Raw genomic sequence first — 17,180 nt, 5'->3', positions numbered from 1 at the left:
ACCCAGGTCCTTTTCTGCAGAACTGCTGCCGAGCCATTCGGTCCCTAGTCTGTAGCGTGGTGCGTGTGATTCTTCTGTCCTAAGTGGAGGACTCTGCACTTGTCCTTGTTGAACCTCATCAGATTTCTTTTGGCCCAATCCTCTAATTTGTGTAGGGCCCTTTGTATCCCTCTGGCATATCTACCACTCCTCCCAGTTTAGTGTCATCTGCAAACTTCTGCAGTCCATGCCATCCTCCAGATCATTAATGAAGTTATTAAACAAAACCGGCCCCAGGACTGACCCTTGGGGCACTCCACTTGATACCGGCTGCCAACTAGACATGGAGCCATTGATGGCTACCCTTTGAGCCCGACGAACTAGCCAGCTTTCTATCCACCTTATAGTCCATTCATCCAGCCCATACTTCTTTAACTTGCTGGCAAGAATACTGTGGGAGACCATGTCAAAAGCTTTGCTAAAGTCAAGGAACAACACGTCCACTGCTTTCCCCTCACCCACACAGCCAGTTTTCTCATCATAGAAGGCAATTAGGTTAGTCAGGCATAACTTGCCCTTGGTGAATCCATGCTGGCTGTTCCTGATCACTTTCCTCTCCCCTAAGTGCTTCAGAATTGTTTCCTTGAGGACCTGCTCCATGATTTTTCCAGGGACTGAGGTGAGGCTGACTGGCCTGTAGTTCCCCGGATCCTCCTCCTTCCCTCTTTTAAAGATGGGCACTACATTAGCCTTTTTCCAGGCCTGGTATTATTAATTCATGTATTACGGAAGCGCCTAAGGATCAACCGTGCTGTGGTAAAGGCATGGGCTGAGCTTCAAGTGGCTGGCCTGCAGAGGTCTGATATAGGAATATTTCTCAGTCATGCTGTGGCGGTTGCCTGGGCCCTGATGCCTGAGGGAAGGGGCATACATGCTAATTAGTAACAAGCTGTGATGTACTGAGTAATCCACTTGCATAGTCTCTGGGACAGATCACCTGACTTGTTACTGCCTTCCCCAAGGTCACAAACATCCAAAGTTATTTCCCAAATGGCTTTGTCCTCTTTAAGAAATAAAGGAGGGTTTAGGAACATCCCAAGTATGCAGCTTGGATTCTCCCAGGTTAGAGTAGGGTTTGGGGAAGAAGACAAGGAGGTTGATTTGTTTAAGTGAAAAAAATCAGACAACACTCTCTAGTAAGAGACTTAGGGTGAGGTCTCAGCACTACCTGTGTTTAGGGGACTGTCATTAGTACCGAATCTCACTAACACCTTGCTGAGAAGATAACCACCTTTTCATTGCTTGGAGAGCAAGATGAGGGAGACAGCACTTGGGTGAGGGTTAAGAGAGGGAGTTCCCTAAGGTTTATTAGTTCTACATTCAAATCCCTGGATGGAAGAGGCATGGTAGATGTGTATGAACAGAAACCTGCTGCCTTAAAAATATACATTTATTTTTACTTAAATAAAATGACCCCCACCCACCCATCTTCTGTTTTTTCTCCACCCTAGACTTAGCTGCATCTAAGACATAGCAAATGGGGGCAACTTTAGGCCTCTGTGCCACCATAATACAACTTGAATGATTTGTCACTTTGCCTGGTGGGGATTGGATTGGGTCATAGCTCACAAATACCTGTAAGGCAGGAAGTGGGACTGACCGTCTCAGAGGAGGCTTTTACGCTACCTGTTAAGGCAGCAGAGCTGGTGTTAGTGTTTGTTATGTCTTTCAGGTTTCTCTGTGATAGTCAGAAGGAACTGGATGAGCTGCTGGATTGCCTGCACCCCCAGGGAATAAGAGAGAGCCAGCTGAAGGAGCGGCTGCAGAAAAGGTGAGGCTGCTATTCTTACTTTGCATACACCTTGCCTGTTGCAAGGTGCATTCTGTTCAGGGTAAAGCATCCTGCTACCAGCATGGGCGCACAAAGCGAAGCTATGATCATGTGCGTATAAAGGAAGGGGGTGGGAAGAGTGGCTGCTTTTCTTTTCAGGAACATATTGCGAGTTCTCCATCAGCAAAAGTCTGAGCCACCAAGACACCTTGTCAGCTCTTAAATTGCTGCAGTCACAGCTGAAAATAAGGGCACTGTTCCTCAGCGGCAGGGCTACAGCATGCTGTTGAAAACTGATAGTTCTGTACAGTTGTAGCTGATGGAGTGTGCAGATTAAACTTGGGCTTCTGCTGTTCCCTCCAGCACACTTCAGCCATTACTGACTACGTTCTGTGTAGTAGCCTGCATCTGTTCAAGAGGTGGTCTCTTGTTTTTTTCCAGGTATCAGGACCTCACACATTCCATCCACTTGGCTCGGAAACAAAACCTGGGCCTGAAGTCCTGTGATGGCAATCAGGAGCTGCTCAACTTCCTCCGTAGTGATCTTATTGAGGTGGCGACTCGGCTACAGAAAGGAGGGCTGGGATATGTTGATGAGACGTCCGAGTTTGAAGCCAGGGTGAGGGAACACAGGAATTAAAATTATGCCCCTGTAGTAGCTCTAAAGGTGAAAAACTAGGACAAAGTTTTGGCACACCAGGGCTTGTAGCCATTATGGGTTCCTGCTCTTAAGTATTCCCTTGAGCAAATAGCTCTAGAAATTCAGTTGTGACTTGCCCTTTTGTGTATTGTATTTCCATAGTGGTATTTCTAAATGCATCACCAACATCTAGATAAGAGCTGGTAGCTCACGTTTCTCTGCATAAGTGCCATCTTAAATTTGAGGCTGGAGATCCAGCAGAACTGTTAAATCAATTGATTTCCCACAACTTTGGATGGGTTCTAAAGGGGAGTCTTTTAGGGGAGTTCTCAGAAGTGGTTTTAACTTTTCTATCTGTACCCGCAGGCTTTTGTGGTGAAATGTTACTGCAGGATGGCCAAAACAATTGAAAACTGCTCCAAATCCTAAGGATGACCCTGAATTGTCAGTTTTCAATTCTTTTGGCCTTCCTGTAGCAACATTTCACCACACCTGCCAGTACTGATAGAGAAGCTAAATCAGCTGCTGAGAGCTCCTCTGAAAGTCCATTGACAACTTCTAAAAACATTCACTTCCTTGCCCCTTTTGCCTCTGAATGCTATAGGGTCAGGGGACCTAGGCTGCTGAAGTGCCTAAATGGGTGAACTACTTGAAGTCTACTCTGGTGCTTAATTACCATAGAATCATAGAATATCAGGGTTGGAAGGGACCCCAGAAGGTCATCTAGTCCAACCCCCTGCTCAAAGCAGGACCAATTCCCAGTTAAATCATCCCAGCCAGGGCTTTGTCAAGCCTGACCTTAAAAACCTCTAAGGAAGGAGATTCTACCACCTCCCTAGGTAACTCATTCCAGTGTTTCACCACCCTCTTAGTGAAAAAGTTTTTCCTAATATCCAATCTAAACCTCCCCCACTGCAACTTGAGACCATTACTCCTCGTTCTGTCATCTGCTACCATTGAGAACAGTCTAGAGCCATCCTCTTTGGAACCCCCTTTCAGGTAGTTGAAAGCAGCTATCAAATCCCCCCTCATTCTTCTCTTCTGCAGGCTAAACAATCCCAGCTCCCTCAGCCTCTCCTCATAACTCATGTGTTCCAGTCCCCTAATCATTTTTGTTGCCCTTCGCTGGACTCTCTCCAATTTATCCACATCCTTCTTGAAGTGTGGGGCCCAAAACTGGACACAGTACTCCAGATGAGGCCTCACCAATGTCGAATAGAGGGGAACGATCACGTCACTCGATCTGCTCGCTATGCCCCTACTTATACATCCCAAAATGCCATTGGCCTTCTTGGCAACAAGGGCACACTGCTGACTCATATCCAGCTTCTCGTCCACTGTCACCCCTAGGTTCTTTTCCGCAGAACTGCTGCCTAGCCATTCGGTCCCTAGTCTGTAGCTGTGCATTGGGTTCTTCCGTCCTAAGTGCAGGACCCTGCACTTATCCTTATTGAACCTCATCAGATTTCTTTTGGCCCAATCTTCCAATTGGTCTAGGTCCTTCTGTATCCTATCCCTCCCCTCCAGCGTATCTACCACTCCTCCCAGTTCAGTATCATCCGCAAATTTGCTGAGAGTGCAATCCACACCATCCTCCAGATCATTTATGAAGATATTGAATAAAACCGGCCCCAGGACCGACCCTTGGGGCACTCCACTTGATACCGGCTGCCAACTAGACATGGAGCCATTGATCACTACCCGTTGAGCCCGACAATCTAGCCAGCTTTCTACCCACCTTATAGTGCATTCATCCAGCCCATACTTCCTTAACTTGGTGACAAGAATACTATGGGAGACCGTGTCAAAAGCTTTGCTAAAGTCAAGAAACAATACATCCACTGCTTTCCCTTCATCCACAGAACCAGTAATCTCATCATAAAAGGCGATTAGATTAGTAAGGCATGACCTTCCCTTGGTGAATCCATGCTGGCTGTTCCTGATCACTTTCCTCTCATGCAAGTGCTTCGGGATTGATTCTTTGAGGACCTGCTCCATGATTTTTCCAGGGACTGAGGTGAGGCTGACTGGCCTGTAGTTCCCAGGATCTTCCTTCTTCCCTTTTTTAAAGATTGGCACTACATTAGCCTTTTTCCAGTCATCCGGGACTTCCCCGGTTCGCCACGAGTTTTCAAAGATAATGGCCAGTGGCTCTGCAATCACAGCCGCCAATTCCTTCAGCACTCTCGGATGCAACTCGTCCGGCCCCATGGACTTGTGCACGTCCAGCTTTTCTAAATAGTCCCTATCCACCTCTATCTCCAGAGAGGGCTGGCCATCTCTTCTGCATTTTGTGATGCCCAGCGCAGCAGTCTGGGAGCTGACCTTGTTAGTGAAAACAGAGGCAAAAAAAGCATTGAGTACATTAGCTTTTTCCACATCCTCTGTCACTAGGTTGCCTCCCTCATTCAGTAAGGGGCCCACACATTCCTTGGCTTTCTTCTTGTTGCCAACATACCTGAAGAAACCCTTCTTGTTACTCTTGACATCTCTGGCTAGCTGCAGCTCCAGGTGCGATTTGGCCCTCCTGATAACATTCCTACATGCACGAGCAATATTTTTATACTCTTCCCTGGTCATATGTCCAACCTTCCACTTCTTGTAAGCTTCTTTTTTATGTTTAAGATCCGCTAGGATTTCACCATTAAGCCAAGCTGGTCGCCTGCCATATTTACTATTCTTTCGACTCATCGGGATGGTTTGTCCCTGTAACCTCAACAGGGATTCCTTGAAATACAGCCAGCTCTCCTGGACTCCTTTTCCCCTTCAAGTTAGTCCCCCAGGGGATCCTGGCCATCCGTTCCCTGAGGGAGTCGAAGTCTGCTTTCCTGAAGTCCAGGGTCCGTATCCTGCTGCTTACCTTTCTTCCCTGCGTCAGGATCCTGAACTCAACCAACTCTTGGTCACTGCCTCCCAGATTCCCATCCACTTTTGCTTCCCCCACTAATTCTACCCGATTTGTGAGCAGCAGGTCAAGAAAAGCGCCCCCCCTAGTTGGCTCCTCTAGCACTTGTGCCAGGAAATTGTCCCCTACGCTTTCCAAAAACTTCCTGGATTGTCTATGCACCGCTGTATTGCTCTCCCAGCAGATATCAGGAAAATTAAAGTCACCCATGAGAATCAGGGCATGCGATCTAGTAGCTTCCGTGAGCTGCCGGAAGAAAGCCTCGTCCACCTCATCCCCCTGGTCCGGTGGTCTATAGCAGACTCCCACCACTACATCACTCTTGTTGCACACACTTCTAAACTTAATCCAGAGACACTCAGGTTTTTCTGCAGTTTCGTACCGGAGCTCTGAGCAGTCATACTGCTCCCTTACATACAGTGCTACTCCCCCACCTTTTCTGCCCTGCCTGTCCTTCCTGAACAGTTTATAACCATCCATGACAGTACTCCAGTCATGTGAGTTATCCCACCAAGTCTCTGTTATTCCGATCACGTCATAGTTCCTTGACATCACCAGGACCTCCAGTTCTCCCTGCTTGTTTCCAAGGCTTTGTGCATTTGTATATAAGCACTTGAGATAACCATGGTGAGAAGCATTAAAACATGTGGGTTCTGTTGTTTTTTATAGACTGCTTGTGTTGTCAGGGTTATCCAGGAAGACCACCACATTGAGTTCGGAATCTACAACCTGTTGTCTGGTGGCAACAGAAATATGCTGATGCCATAACTAAGTTGGGGGTAGACTTTGGACTTAAGATATTGTGGTAGTGATCGAGTGTCTACACCAGTGACACTCAGACCTCAATGGTTCAGGTGCCAAATTAGCAATCAGCATTACCCAAAAGAGCCACAGTGGTGTGAATACACTGTTTCATTTACTATACTACTATATATTCATATTTAAACAGTATGATGCGGAAATATTTAGTTTATATATTCTCATAGCAAAATGACTGACCAGGTATTATTTTATCAACTACAATTGGTTAACGAAGTAAAAGCATCCTGACTGGTTAATAATCTAGACTGGTTTAATGATGCAATCAGTGTTTTAATGTCATATGCTGCTGACAGACACATTAAAGAGCTACTTGTGGCTCTGGAATCTGAGTATCACTGGTCTACACTTGCAGGATTAGCCTACTTGGGATGTTGGTTAGGGTAGGTTGTCCTATTATTACATGTTTTTGTGGTGTTCCCAACAGGTGTTCTCGCTGGAGAGCCTAAAGGATTTTGGGGAATGTGTGATTGCCCTCCAGGCCAGTGTCATTAAGAAGTTCCTACAAGGTTTCATGGCCCCTAAGCAGAAGAGAAGGAAGCATCAAGGAGAGGACTCCGTTGCCAAGGTGGAAGAGGTAGATGAAGAGAAGAAAATGGCAGAGGAAGCCAAGGTAGTATTGGTTACTGTAGGATCCATTTCTTCATTTAAATAGCTCTTTTTTGGGCTTACTCCATCTGGTATGAAGCCCAGTGCCGCCGCCTCATCCTGCCCCATTTCAGGTTCTGTGTGCAATCAAATCAGTATTGTGGGGTGGGTGACTTGCCTCATACGTTCTAAAATGGGTGCTGTCACAATAAAAATCATGTTTCAGAATCCATAGTTTATTCCCTCCCTAAAAGCATTAAACTGATTAGTGCATTTAGCTTTCTGGTTTCTATGCCCCTACTACACTGCTGGTAGGGGTCGCAGGTTCCCTGCTCTGTGGGTGGATCTTCAAATAAGAGCTTCTCAGGGAGTATTTTTTAAAAACTTAATGAAAATGTTATATCCATTTGGAAAGGGCTAGTAGAGAAGGTGCCAAGTGTTCTTAATCCCTTCACCTATAGAGAGGGACCTGTGGGGTGCTGAAGTTTCCTGGGGAGTGGGGGTGCAGTAGGATAGGTGCTATGCAAGGGGGACAAGGGCAGGGGTACTGGTAGGTTGGGAGATCCAGAGTTTCCTGAATTTGAGAGAGTTTGACTGGGCAGCTGGGAAGATGAGCTGCATCTGCCTGCAACAGAGAAGCTACATTAGCAGAAGTGAAGAGGTGTACTTAAGATGCAGGAGGCCAAGAAGACCTAGAGAGATGCTGCAGCACCATCTCTCTCTCTCTCTACTCCGCCCAATCCCTCCAGGGCAGTGTGGTGGGAGCACTGCAACTATCTAATCAAAGGAGCTGTTCTGGTGTCTAAAAAGGTCCACCGTGGTGCAGATGTGGAACAGAGGAGCATTGTAGTTTAGTGCACTGCATTATGTGGGGATATGTTTCCTATGACTTATTTATTTCAAAAGCACTCCATATTGGCCAAGTCTGCTCCCATTGACGTTTCAGAGGCTTCCAGCACTATGAAAGAGCAGGAGTCTCTTGATGCTTCCTGTGATGCATTCATTTCTGCATGTTTTGAGCTCTTATCACTACTGCTGAGCTGCTGTTAGAAGGGAGGGGAGAGCCTTTGTCTGTTACACTGTGACCTTTAGAGAGGTTTCGGAGTTGTCAGGTGTGACCAGACCCTGTGGGAATTGATGCATCCCTCAGTTTTTCTTCAATACTCAGTTGATTTTGTTTTGTATAGAAAAGTCCAATTAATTAATTCTTGATGAATCCTCCAGCACAACAGAGCAACTCGCACAAAGGGAAGGTCTAGTTATCCTACTAAAACTCTAGACTTAATAAATCTCTGATGATCCAGATCTTTTCTATTCCAATCTTCCCATATTTACAGGAATATTCACAAGAATAAGCTATTCTTTCATACCTGTAGAACTGGGTCCATACTAGGGGTAGTACCGATTTAAGAACATTGGTTTGTGAATGGATATAGTTATAGCAGTACAAAATCTGTAGATAAGTCTTTCGCTCCTTCCATACTAGTACTAGATCCGAACTAGTTTTCAAAACTATGTGGCTGTTTATGTATCTACCCCAAACTCAGCCATTTTTGACAATGGGTGTCAAGTCGGCCACTGTAGCAGACCTTGGATTGCTCTCTCCACTCCTTCAAGCACTGTCAAACAGTACCCCTATTACCATGAACAGGGTTATGGAGTTCAACACTCATAGCAAAGCCAGGTGTCATAGAATCATAGAATATCAGGGTTGGAAGGGACCTCAGGAGGTCATCTAGTCCAACCCCCTGCTCAAAGCAGGACCAATTCCCAGTTAAATCATCCCAGCCAGGGCTTTGTCAAGCCTGACCTTAAAAACCTCTAAGGAAGGAGATTCTACCACCTCCTTAGGTAACGCATTCCAGTGTTTCACCACCCTCTTAGTGAAAAAGTTTTTCCTAATATCCAATCTAAACCTCCCCCACTGCAACTTGAGACCATTACTCCTCGTTCTGTCATCTGCTACCATTGAGAACAGTCTAGAGCCATCCTCTTTGGAACCCCCTTTCAGGTAGTTGAAAGCAGCTATCAAATCCCCCCTCATTCTTCTCTTCTGCAGGTTAAACAAGCCCAGCTCCCTCAGCCTCTCCTCATAACTCATGTGTTCCAGTCCCCTAATCATTTTTGTTGCCCACCGCTGGACTCTTTCCAATTTTTCCACATCCTTCTTGTCGTGTCGGGCCCAAAACTGGACACAGTACTCCAGATGAGGCCTCACCAATGTTGAATAGAGGGGAACGATCATGTCCCTCGATCTGCTGGCAATGCCCCTACTTATACATCCCAGAATGCCATTGGCCTTCTTGGCAACAAGGGCACACTGCTGACTCATATCCAGCTTCTCATCCACTGTCACCCCTAGGTCCTTTTCCGCAGAACTGCTGCCTAGCCATTCGGTCCCTAGTCTGTAGCGGTGCATTGGATTCTTCCGTCCTAAGTGCAGGACCCTGCACTTATCCTTATTGAACCTCATCAGATTTCTTTTGGCCCAATCCTCCAATTTGTCTAGGTCCTTCTGTATCCTATCCCTCCCCTCCAGCATATCTACCACTCCTCCCAGTTTAGTATCATCCGCAAATTTGCTGAGAGTGCAATCCACACCATCCTCCAGATCATTTATGAAGATATTGAACAAAACTGGCCCCAGGACCGACCCTTGGGGTACTCCACTTGATACCGGCTGCCAACTAGACATGGAGCCATTGATCACTACCCGTTGAGCCCGACAATCTAGCCAGCTTTCTACCCACCTTGTAGTGCATTCATCCAGCCCATACTTCCTTAACTTGCTGACAAGAATACTGTGGGAGACCGTGTCAAAAGCTTTGCTAAAGTCAAGAAACAATACATCCACTGCTTTCCCTTCATCCACAGAACCAGTAATCTCGTCATAAAAGGCGATTAGATTAGTCAGGCATGACCTTCCCTTGGTGAATCCATGCTGGCTGTTCCTGATCACTTTCCTCTCATGCATGTGCTTCAGGATTGATTCTTTGAGGACCTGCTCCATGATTTTTCCAGGGACTGAAGTGAGGCTGACTGGCCTGTAGTTCCCAGGATCATCCTCCTTCCCTTTTTTAAAGATTGGCACTACATTAGCCTTTTTCCAGTCATCCGGGACTTCCCCGGTTCGCCACGAGTTTTCAAAGATAATGGCCAATGGCTCTGCAATCACAGCCGCCAATTTCTTCAGCACTCTCGGATGCAACTCGTCCGGCCCCATGGACTTGTGCATGTCCAGCTTTTCTAAATAGTCCCTAACCACCTCTATCTCCACAGAGGGCTGGCCATCTCTTCCCCATACTGGGCTGCCCAGTGCAGTAGTCTGGGAGCTGACCTTGTTAGTGAAAACAGAGGCAAAAAAAGCATTGAGTACATTAGCTTTTTCCACATCCTCTGTCACTAGGTTGCCTCCCTCATTCAGTAAGGGGCCCACACATTCCTTGGCTTTCTTCTTGTTGCCAACATACCTGAAGAAACCCTTCTTGTTACTCTTGACAATACTGGCTAGCTGCAGCTCCAGGTGCGATTTGGCCCTCCTGATAACATTCCTACATGCACGAGCAATATTTTTATACTCTTCCCTGGTCATATGTCCAACCTTCCACTTCTTGTAAGCTTCTTTTTTATGTTTCAGATCCGCTAGGATTTCACCATTAAGCCAAGCTGGTCGCCTGCCATATTTACTATTCTTTCGACTCATTGGGATGGTTTGTCCCTGTAACCTCAACAGGGATTCCTTGAAATACAGCCAGCTCTCCTGGACTCCTTTCCCCTTCAAGTTAGTCCCCCAGGGGATCCTGGCCATCCGTTCCCTGAGGGAGTCGAAGTCTGCTTTCCTGAAGTCCAGGGTCCGTATCCTGCTGCTTACCTTTCTTCCCTGTGTCAGGATCCTGAACTCAACCAACTCATGGTCACTGCCTCCCAGATTCCCATCCACTTTTGCTTCCCCCACTAATTCTACCCGGTTTGTGAGCAGCAGGTCAAGAAAAGCACCCCCCCTAGTTGGCTCCTCTAGCACTTGCGCCAGGAAATTGTCCCCTATGCTTTCCAAAAACTTCCTGGATTGTCTATGCACCGCTGTATTGCTCTCCCAGCAGATATCAGGAAAATTAGTCACCCATGAGAATGAGCATGCTTTGCTCCGATGGGTGTTGAACTTGATTGACCCGGTTCACACCAGAGCTGGGAATAGAGAATTTTGCCACCCATTGTCAACACAGGCTTATTTTCCTAGTGTCGCTGAATTTCCTTCAGTGTTGTTAAGACTGCTTCGAACATTCAGACTCCCACTCTGTAAATAAAAAACAGGAGTGGTGGTATTCTAAACACAGTTTGGGAATGCATGCCCAACAGAGTTCAGGTGTCGTTCTTTAACTCTTCTAGCACCACCTAATTTGTCTAGTGACTTTGAGCAGGGCGTCGGACTAGATGAGGTCCCTTCCAATCCTGATATTCTATGACTTCTGTTCATATTATCCAGTTGAGCTTAAAGGTGACTGTGTAGATTTCAGTACTACCAGAGTGTGGCAGTCTAAACCACTCCCTGGAGTCACAGATCTCTTACAAATAATTTTCTTTACTCTTACTGTCATGCCTGTGTCTTGGCAGCAGATTGGTAGGACAGCCAGTAAAGTACCAGTTATATCTGGCTATGCTGGTGGGAGTTTCCTGGCATAACCTGGTATGTTTAGCATTAAAGTACATTGTCTTTTCACCTCAATATATCTAGAATTTGCTTTTTGCCAAACTAGGAAATGCTTTTTAAGGTGACCTTGTAAGGACTGTTTGGATCTCAGATGTAATTATCTGACAAGAAAATGTGATTACTGCAGCTTTGAAATGCAAATGAATGTTACAATTGTTGTAGCTCACCTTCCCTCTAAGAGAGCTCCTGCATGGACCTGAACTTAAATACTGAGTACATTGACAGACTGACCTAAGGCAGTATGTGAAAACGAACCTTGGTTTCCATGCAAATGGCCCTGACTAGCAGATGTACCCCATACTGTACATTAGGGAGAGCATGCAGAATTAGCCATGTGCCTTTTGCCTACAGTACAATATGGGTCACAACTGACTGACCAGAGTGAGAGGGATGGGCAGATCACTAGCCCTTCTGCTGGTCAATGGTATTTGCATGGGATCAGGCAGCAGGCCAGTACTTGCTTTTTAGCCATAAGTTTGGATGCATTGGTCACTAACAGTATGTCTGCACTGCAGTTAGACACCCATGGCTTCGGCTGCAGGACTGTTTAATTACAGTGTAGACATTTGGACTCAGGCTGCCTGAGCTTTGCGATCCTCCCATCTTGCAGGATCCTAGAGCCCTGGCTCCAACCTGAGCCCAAATGTCTACACCACAATTAAACAGCCCCATGAGCCCAAGTCAGCTGGCATGGGCTAGTTGCAGGTTTGTAATTGCAGTGTAGACATACCCTCAATGCAGCCAGGATTTTTTTTAGTGAAGGTCAGTAACAAGCAATTAAATCTCTTATTCAGATGGAATTTTTTTCATTCTCAGGTTGCCAGACAATAGGCTTTCTAGCCTGCTCTTTGTCCTTCTCACAGCAGGCTTTTCCTGTCATGCTCTTTTTGTTCTTGACATTTTTCTGTGTTTGTTCATTTGTTGCAGTGGCAGAGTTCTCTCTCCTCTAGCCAGGAGATTGCAAGTAACTTCACTGAATCTCATGCTATGCCTGACAGGTTAAGGTGCAACAATAAACAGAGTTCCCCTGGAGACTGGTAATGCTGAAATGCCCCAGCCTCATACAGCTTATGAGGAAACAGTGTTACAGATCTGGTAAATTCCACGGACTTGGGTAGAAAAATCTGAGCAGAATCTGCCAACAGCTTTTGCAAATTTATCTTGGCCCAGTGATCCAGTATGTTAACTGCAAAAGCCATGGAACAGTTACTTGGAAAATCAATTACACAATATGTGAGGCACCCCAACAATGTTCTGCAAAAAATGGCAGGATGCCCTGCAATCTGCACAACTTTCTGTGCAGTTTTCTACTGGCCCTGGCAGTGTCTCCTGCTCTAGGTACCACACCAGCAAGCGACAGTGAGGATATTAGGATGTTAAAACAGTTTGTGTGTGTGTGTTTTTTTTTTTTCCAAACATCCAGTATACACTGCACTTCCTCGAAGTCAGTGGGAGGGAAATGTGCAACTCTGCAAAAATCCTGGGTTTTGTTTGGCTCCCAAATTGCTGTCAGCTGCAGAGTTTAGTTTTCTCCCATCTGACACTTCACTGTTTGTTTGTTTTTTTTTCATTTTCCTGGGGTAGAAGAACATTAACTTGAGTCCTATTATGTCCCTGTCAGGACTAGGCCATCACCTCATAGCTGTAAAGCAGAGGATTAGCCTTTTAGTTGAACATGCAGTGGCTGGGGATTGCTTCTGTTCTAGTGCATTTCCAATTCACTGCAGCTTTGTTTTTAAACCTCCGGTGCTGAAATGTAGATTTCACGGGTGGCTTACTATGTGCAGATTCCAGCAGTCATGTTGGTGCAAATCCCCGGTTTTAATACTGTGGTCTCATTTGCAGCTAATGGGAGGACCTCAAATGTGCTGAAGTTATCGCAACTCAGTGAAAATAACTGTTCTTGTATTTGGGGCCTGGAATGCTTTGCTTGTCAAAGCTGACAGTGACATCAGCCAGTCACCCACCTGTCAACTAAACAGCTCTTAGGGCAAACTGTTTAATGGATCTTTGCTGACAGACATGAATGCTCTTCAAGTGTCCACTGGAGGGCAGCACAGGCTGTTCTCGGCAGTCATGACCTGAACAATGCCTGCCAGCTGCCTTTTAACTTTCATCCTACTTTTAATGGGGCTAAAATTCTGCCGTTTATTTTCTTTGACTGACAAGTATTTGGGTTAGACTTTCAAAGTAAAGAATGTAGTGCAGTTTGTGTAGGTTGTTTCAGGCTGGTCATGAAGCACAAAAGGTCCGTAGTGTTATGAACAAGATGTCTGGCCCAGTGAGGCTGGTGAGAGGGTAAGCCTCAAAGAGGACTGAGGCGCTCTGTAGAAGGTAGAAAATACAATAGCTGAATTATGGCTGACAAGTGCCCCAACTAAAAGATGGAAGAAGTCTTCAAGTTATAGTGAGCTGTGTTCCTGTGCTTTGGTATAATCTTAGTTCTGTCTGCAGGTTGCTTCAGCGGTGGAGAAGTGGAAGACAGCAATCCGGGAGGCCCAGACCTTCTCTCGCATGCACGTGCTGCTTGGGATGCTGGATGCCTGTATCAAATGGGATATGTCGGCAGAGAATGCCAGGTGCAAAGTGTGTCGCAAGAAAGGTATGGATTCCAGCCCCAAGCTTGCTTAACAGTGGGGAGCGCTGGTGCCTGTCATGTGCCACCTGGGCAGCACGCTCCTCTAGTGAGTCACCACACCCTGCTCTTGGCTGCGCTTTCGTTCTGAACATCAGGATTCACTCATTCAGAAGCAGAAACGCACATGTCCAGGAGCCCTAAGACCGAAAGTCAAATTAAATATCTTTATATAACTTACAAACTTACGGAACGCTGCAGGACTGTGATTTCCATAGCCTCTCCTGCACGCCAAGATATTATCATTGGTTCTCTCTGCAGTACACTAGGTCAGTCTTAGCTTTGCACATCATCAGAGGGCTGTTCCCTGTGTCTTTCTGTGTTTATGAAAGTTCTGTGTTCTAAATATTGGATCCCTGGATACAAGTCCCTATCGTATGAAAGTGCCTCTTCAGAATAACAAACCCTTCTGGGAACAGTCATGCCTTCATTTCATATCCAGAGTGCATGCCATCCTACACAAACCTGGGGCTTACTCTGAGTTCAGCATTTCTGACGGAAATAACTCTCACAAGTGTTTGTGGTTAAATGAAACTGTCATATTTCTAATATGCACTGTAACTTGGCTCTGTGATGATAGGTGAAGCTGCTGCATGCTAAGAGCTATTTATATATGCCCTCTGTTAGTGCTCTTCCATTTGGTCAAAGCAGACTGCCTGAAAACAATTATTGTCTTGTCTGTATTCACATCACACACTTTCAGTCTTGGATTTTTAGGGGCCTTCTGAGTTGCACCTATCTCTTGGTTGCTCCCCACAACTGAAGAGGGGAGAACAAGGTGGGATTAGGCTGAGTGAGGCTATCCACCATCAACCTATGCTCTGCTCTAGGAAGCGGTTGATGGGGGTGGAAGAGAAGGAGCTGGGAGAGAGCAACTCCTGGCTGTTGCGCTTCATGTGAGGGTAGGCAGAGCGGTGAGGTCCCATGTCCTGAACTATTATTACTTGGGCAAGTGGAGGAGGAAAGTGACCTGGGCCAGAGGAGTCCACCTTTATACCATGTCTTGCATACAGGGGAAAATCTGCAAAGGGGAGCTACGTAAATGGAGGGTTATGGGGGAGGGAATGTAGGGAGAGAGTCACCAGCAGTCACCCTGCCACGATGTGCTCTGAATGGGAGGTGTGCACAGGCAACAGCCATTTCTCTACCCTTAGAGAAGAGCCTGGCAGCACAGAGCACCTCATTGTAACTTTGTCTTGTTTTCAATTTGTGCACTGGAAGATGCTGATCTCTCTTGAAATGCTCATGGGAGGTGGGGGCAGCAAAGGTTCTATTTCCACACAGACTTTCTCTCCTAGTTTGCCAGGGGCTCATGCTAATTACCTTTGCACTTTTAGGTTAGCCTTTGGGAACTAAGCATCAGTAGAAAGAGGAAGCTGGGAGGACTGAGTGAGATGTCCTCTTGAACAGCTGAAGTGCATCCCTTCTGCGGGCAATCTTCTGAAGCATTGCAAAAACTGTTTGTCCATTGCTGGCAGAGGGTGCCCTAGTTGAGTCCAAAGGCACCCACCTAGGTCCAATTGGCTTGATTTGACAGAACTAGAATTTCAGGTGTAGGGAGGAGAGTCACATTGTGAAGTTCTTGTTTTTACTAAGCAGCTGGCTCAAAATAGGTTTTCGCTCAAGTTAGTGAGGAGCACAGAGGCAGCATTCCTACTGGGTAATTGCGCTGTGCTGTTCAAAGCCAGACTCAACAGGGCCGGGAAACTCCCATAGGTTTTAAAAGGCTGCAATACCGTTTGAGGAGTTTTTGTGGCCCTCCACCTCTGTCCCTTTCTCCATTGTATTGGTAGCTGCTTCTGCACAGGGTGAGCAGAGCTGTGCTACTAAACTTCATGCAAGTTCTCCCCTCTCGTAGGTGAGGATGACAAGCTGATCCTGTGTGATGAGTGTAACAAAGCCTTCCACCTGTTTTGTCTGAGACCAGCACTCTACGAGATACCAGATGGCGAGTGGCAATGCCCAGCTTGCCAGCCCTCTACCGCCAGGCGCAGCTCCCGGGGAAGGTGAGACCCTCCTTTCTCCTGCTGCTTTCGCTGGGGAGGAATTCTAATCAGGCTTTGAGAACTAAGGAGTCTTTCACAAAGAGACCAAAGCATTCGTCCTTAATCAGTAACTGCTTTTAGAGGAGGGAAATACCTAGATTACTTGATGGCACTTGAACAATAGCAGAGCGATCTTTTCAGGCTGCTCTTACATTAGAGCACCTGTGTTGTAGTGACCCATGACATTTTGAGGGGAGTAAATAACTTCACTGTAGCAGTGGAAAAAAGTCTCTGCAGTAATAAAGGGCTGCTATTAGTGCTGAAACTCACTTGGTGCTTCAGCTCCTTTGAGCAGTGAGTCTGGCTGCTTGCTCATAGGAACATGCTTCCTAGCACTGCAGTCCTTTCTGACTTCCAGCTGAGGTGAGCTCTCAGAAGTGGCCTGAACTTCCTGTCCATCCAAAAGAGAGAGGCATTGAGCCCATAGTCTGCTACTTAGCAGAGAACAATGTTGAGCATAAATGTTTGTTTGTTTACACCATGATAGCCAGATGTCACTCACCTTTGAACTCAAGACTTGATACCTACTTTCTCTCCTCTTTTAATCATAACTGTCTGTGGTTTGCATTTTCACTTATGCCAGAGGGATGAGACTACCAACTACCACCTGAAGAATAGGTTTCTAGCCAGCCTTCCCTCCAGACCAGTGATACAAAGTATATTAGACTGTCATATGCAGGTGGTATATGGGCCTAACAGTATTAATTACTCTCTGGGCACGGTTTGAAAGGAGTTTATCAGGCTTGTTCTGAAATGGCAAGGCTTTAACACAGCTGTTCTAGCATGAGATCACAGTTGCTTTGATGTGTCAGAGTCATCTGCAAGCTGCTTTGCTCCTGGATGTGAGCCATCAGGTGGAGTAACACCTGTCTTATCTATTTACTACTTTATTCTTCCCAGCTAGAATAGAATGGGAGAGAATGTTGGCCTTGGAACACCCTCCAGCTCTTAGTGTTGCATGAACTTAGTCTTTTTCCATTTAATTAATGATGGACACTTGACTCATGCAAGGCAGAAAATTCAAAATTGT

The 17,180-nt window shown here is 46.2% G+C and overlaps 1 protein-coding gene across 3 annotated transcripts in view; it reads left to right on the top strand.

The window, feature by feature from the left end:
• The window catches only part of BAZ1B (bromodomain adjacent to zinc finger domain 1B), a 90,275-nt gene that overhangs the window by 63,795 nt on the left and 9,300 nt on the right, over positions 1–17,180 (top strand). For all 3 annotated transcript variants that reach the window (XM_073315627.1, XM_073315626.2, XM_078849273.1), the window contains 5 exons: positions 1,712–1,810; positions 2,252–2,429; positions 6,602–6,787; positions 13,925–14,072; positions 15,964–16,111. In XM_073315627.1, coding sequence (XP_073171728.1) covers positions 1,712–1,810; positions 2,252–2,429; positions 6,602–6,787; positions 13,925–14,072; positions 15,964–16,111 — 759 coding nt within the window. The remainder of the gene's footprint in view (positions 1–1,711; positions 1,811–2,251; positions 2,430–6,601; positions 6,788–13,924; positions 14,073–15,963; positions 16,112–17,180) is intronic.

This window comes from Lepidochelys kempii, chromosome 17 (genome assembly GCF_965140285.1).
Source record: "Lepidochelys kempii isolate rLepKem1 chromosome 17, rLepKem1.hap1, whole genome shotgun sequence".
Taxonomy (NCBI): domain Eukaryota; kingdom Metazoa; phylum Chordata; order Testudines; family Cheloniidae; genus Lepidochelys; species Lepidochelys kempii.
This window is presented reverse-complemented; position numbering and strand designations above follow the sequence as displayed.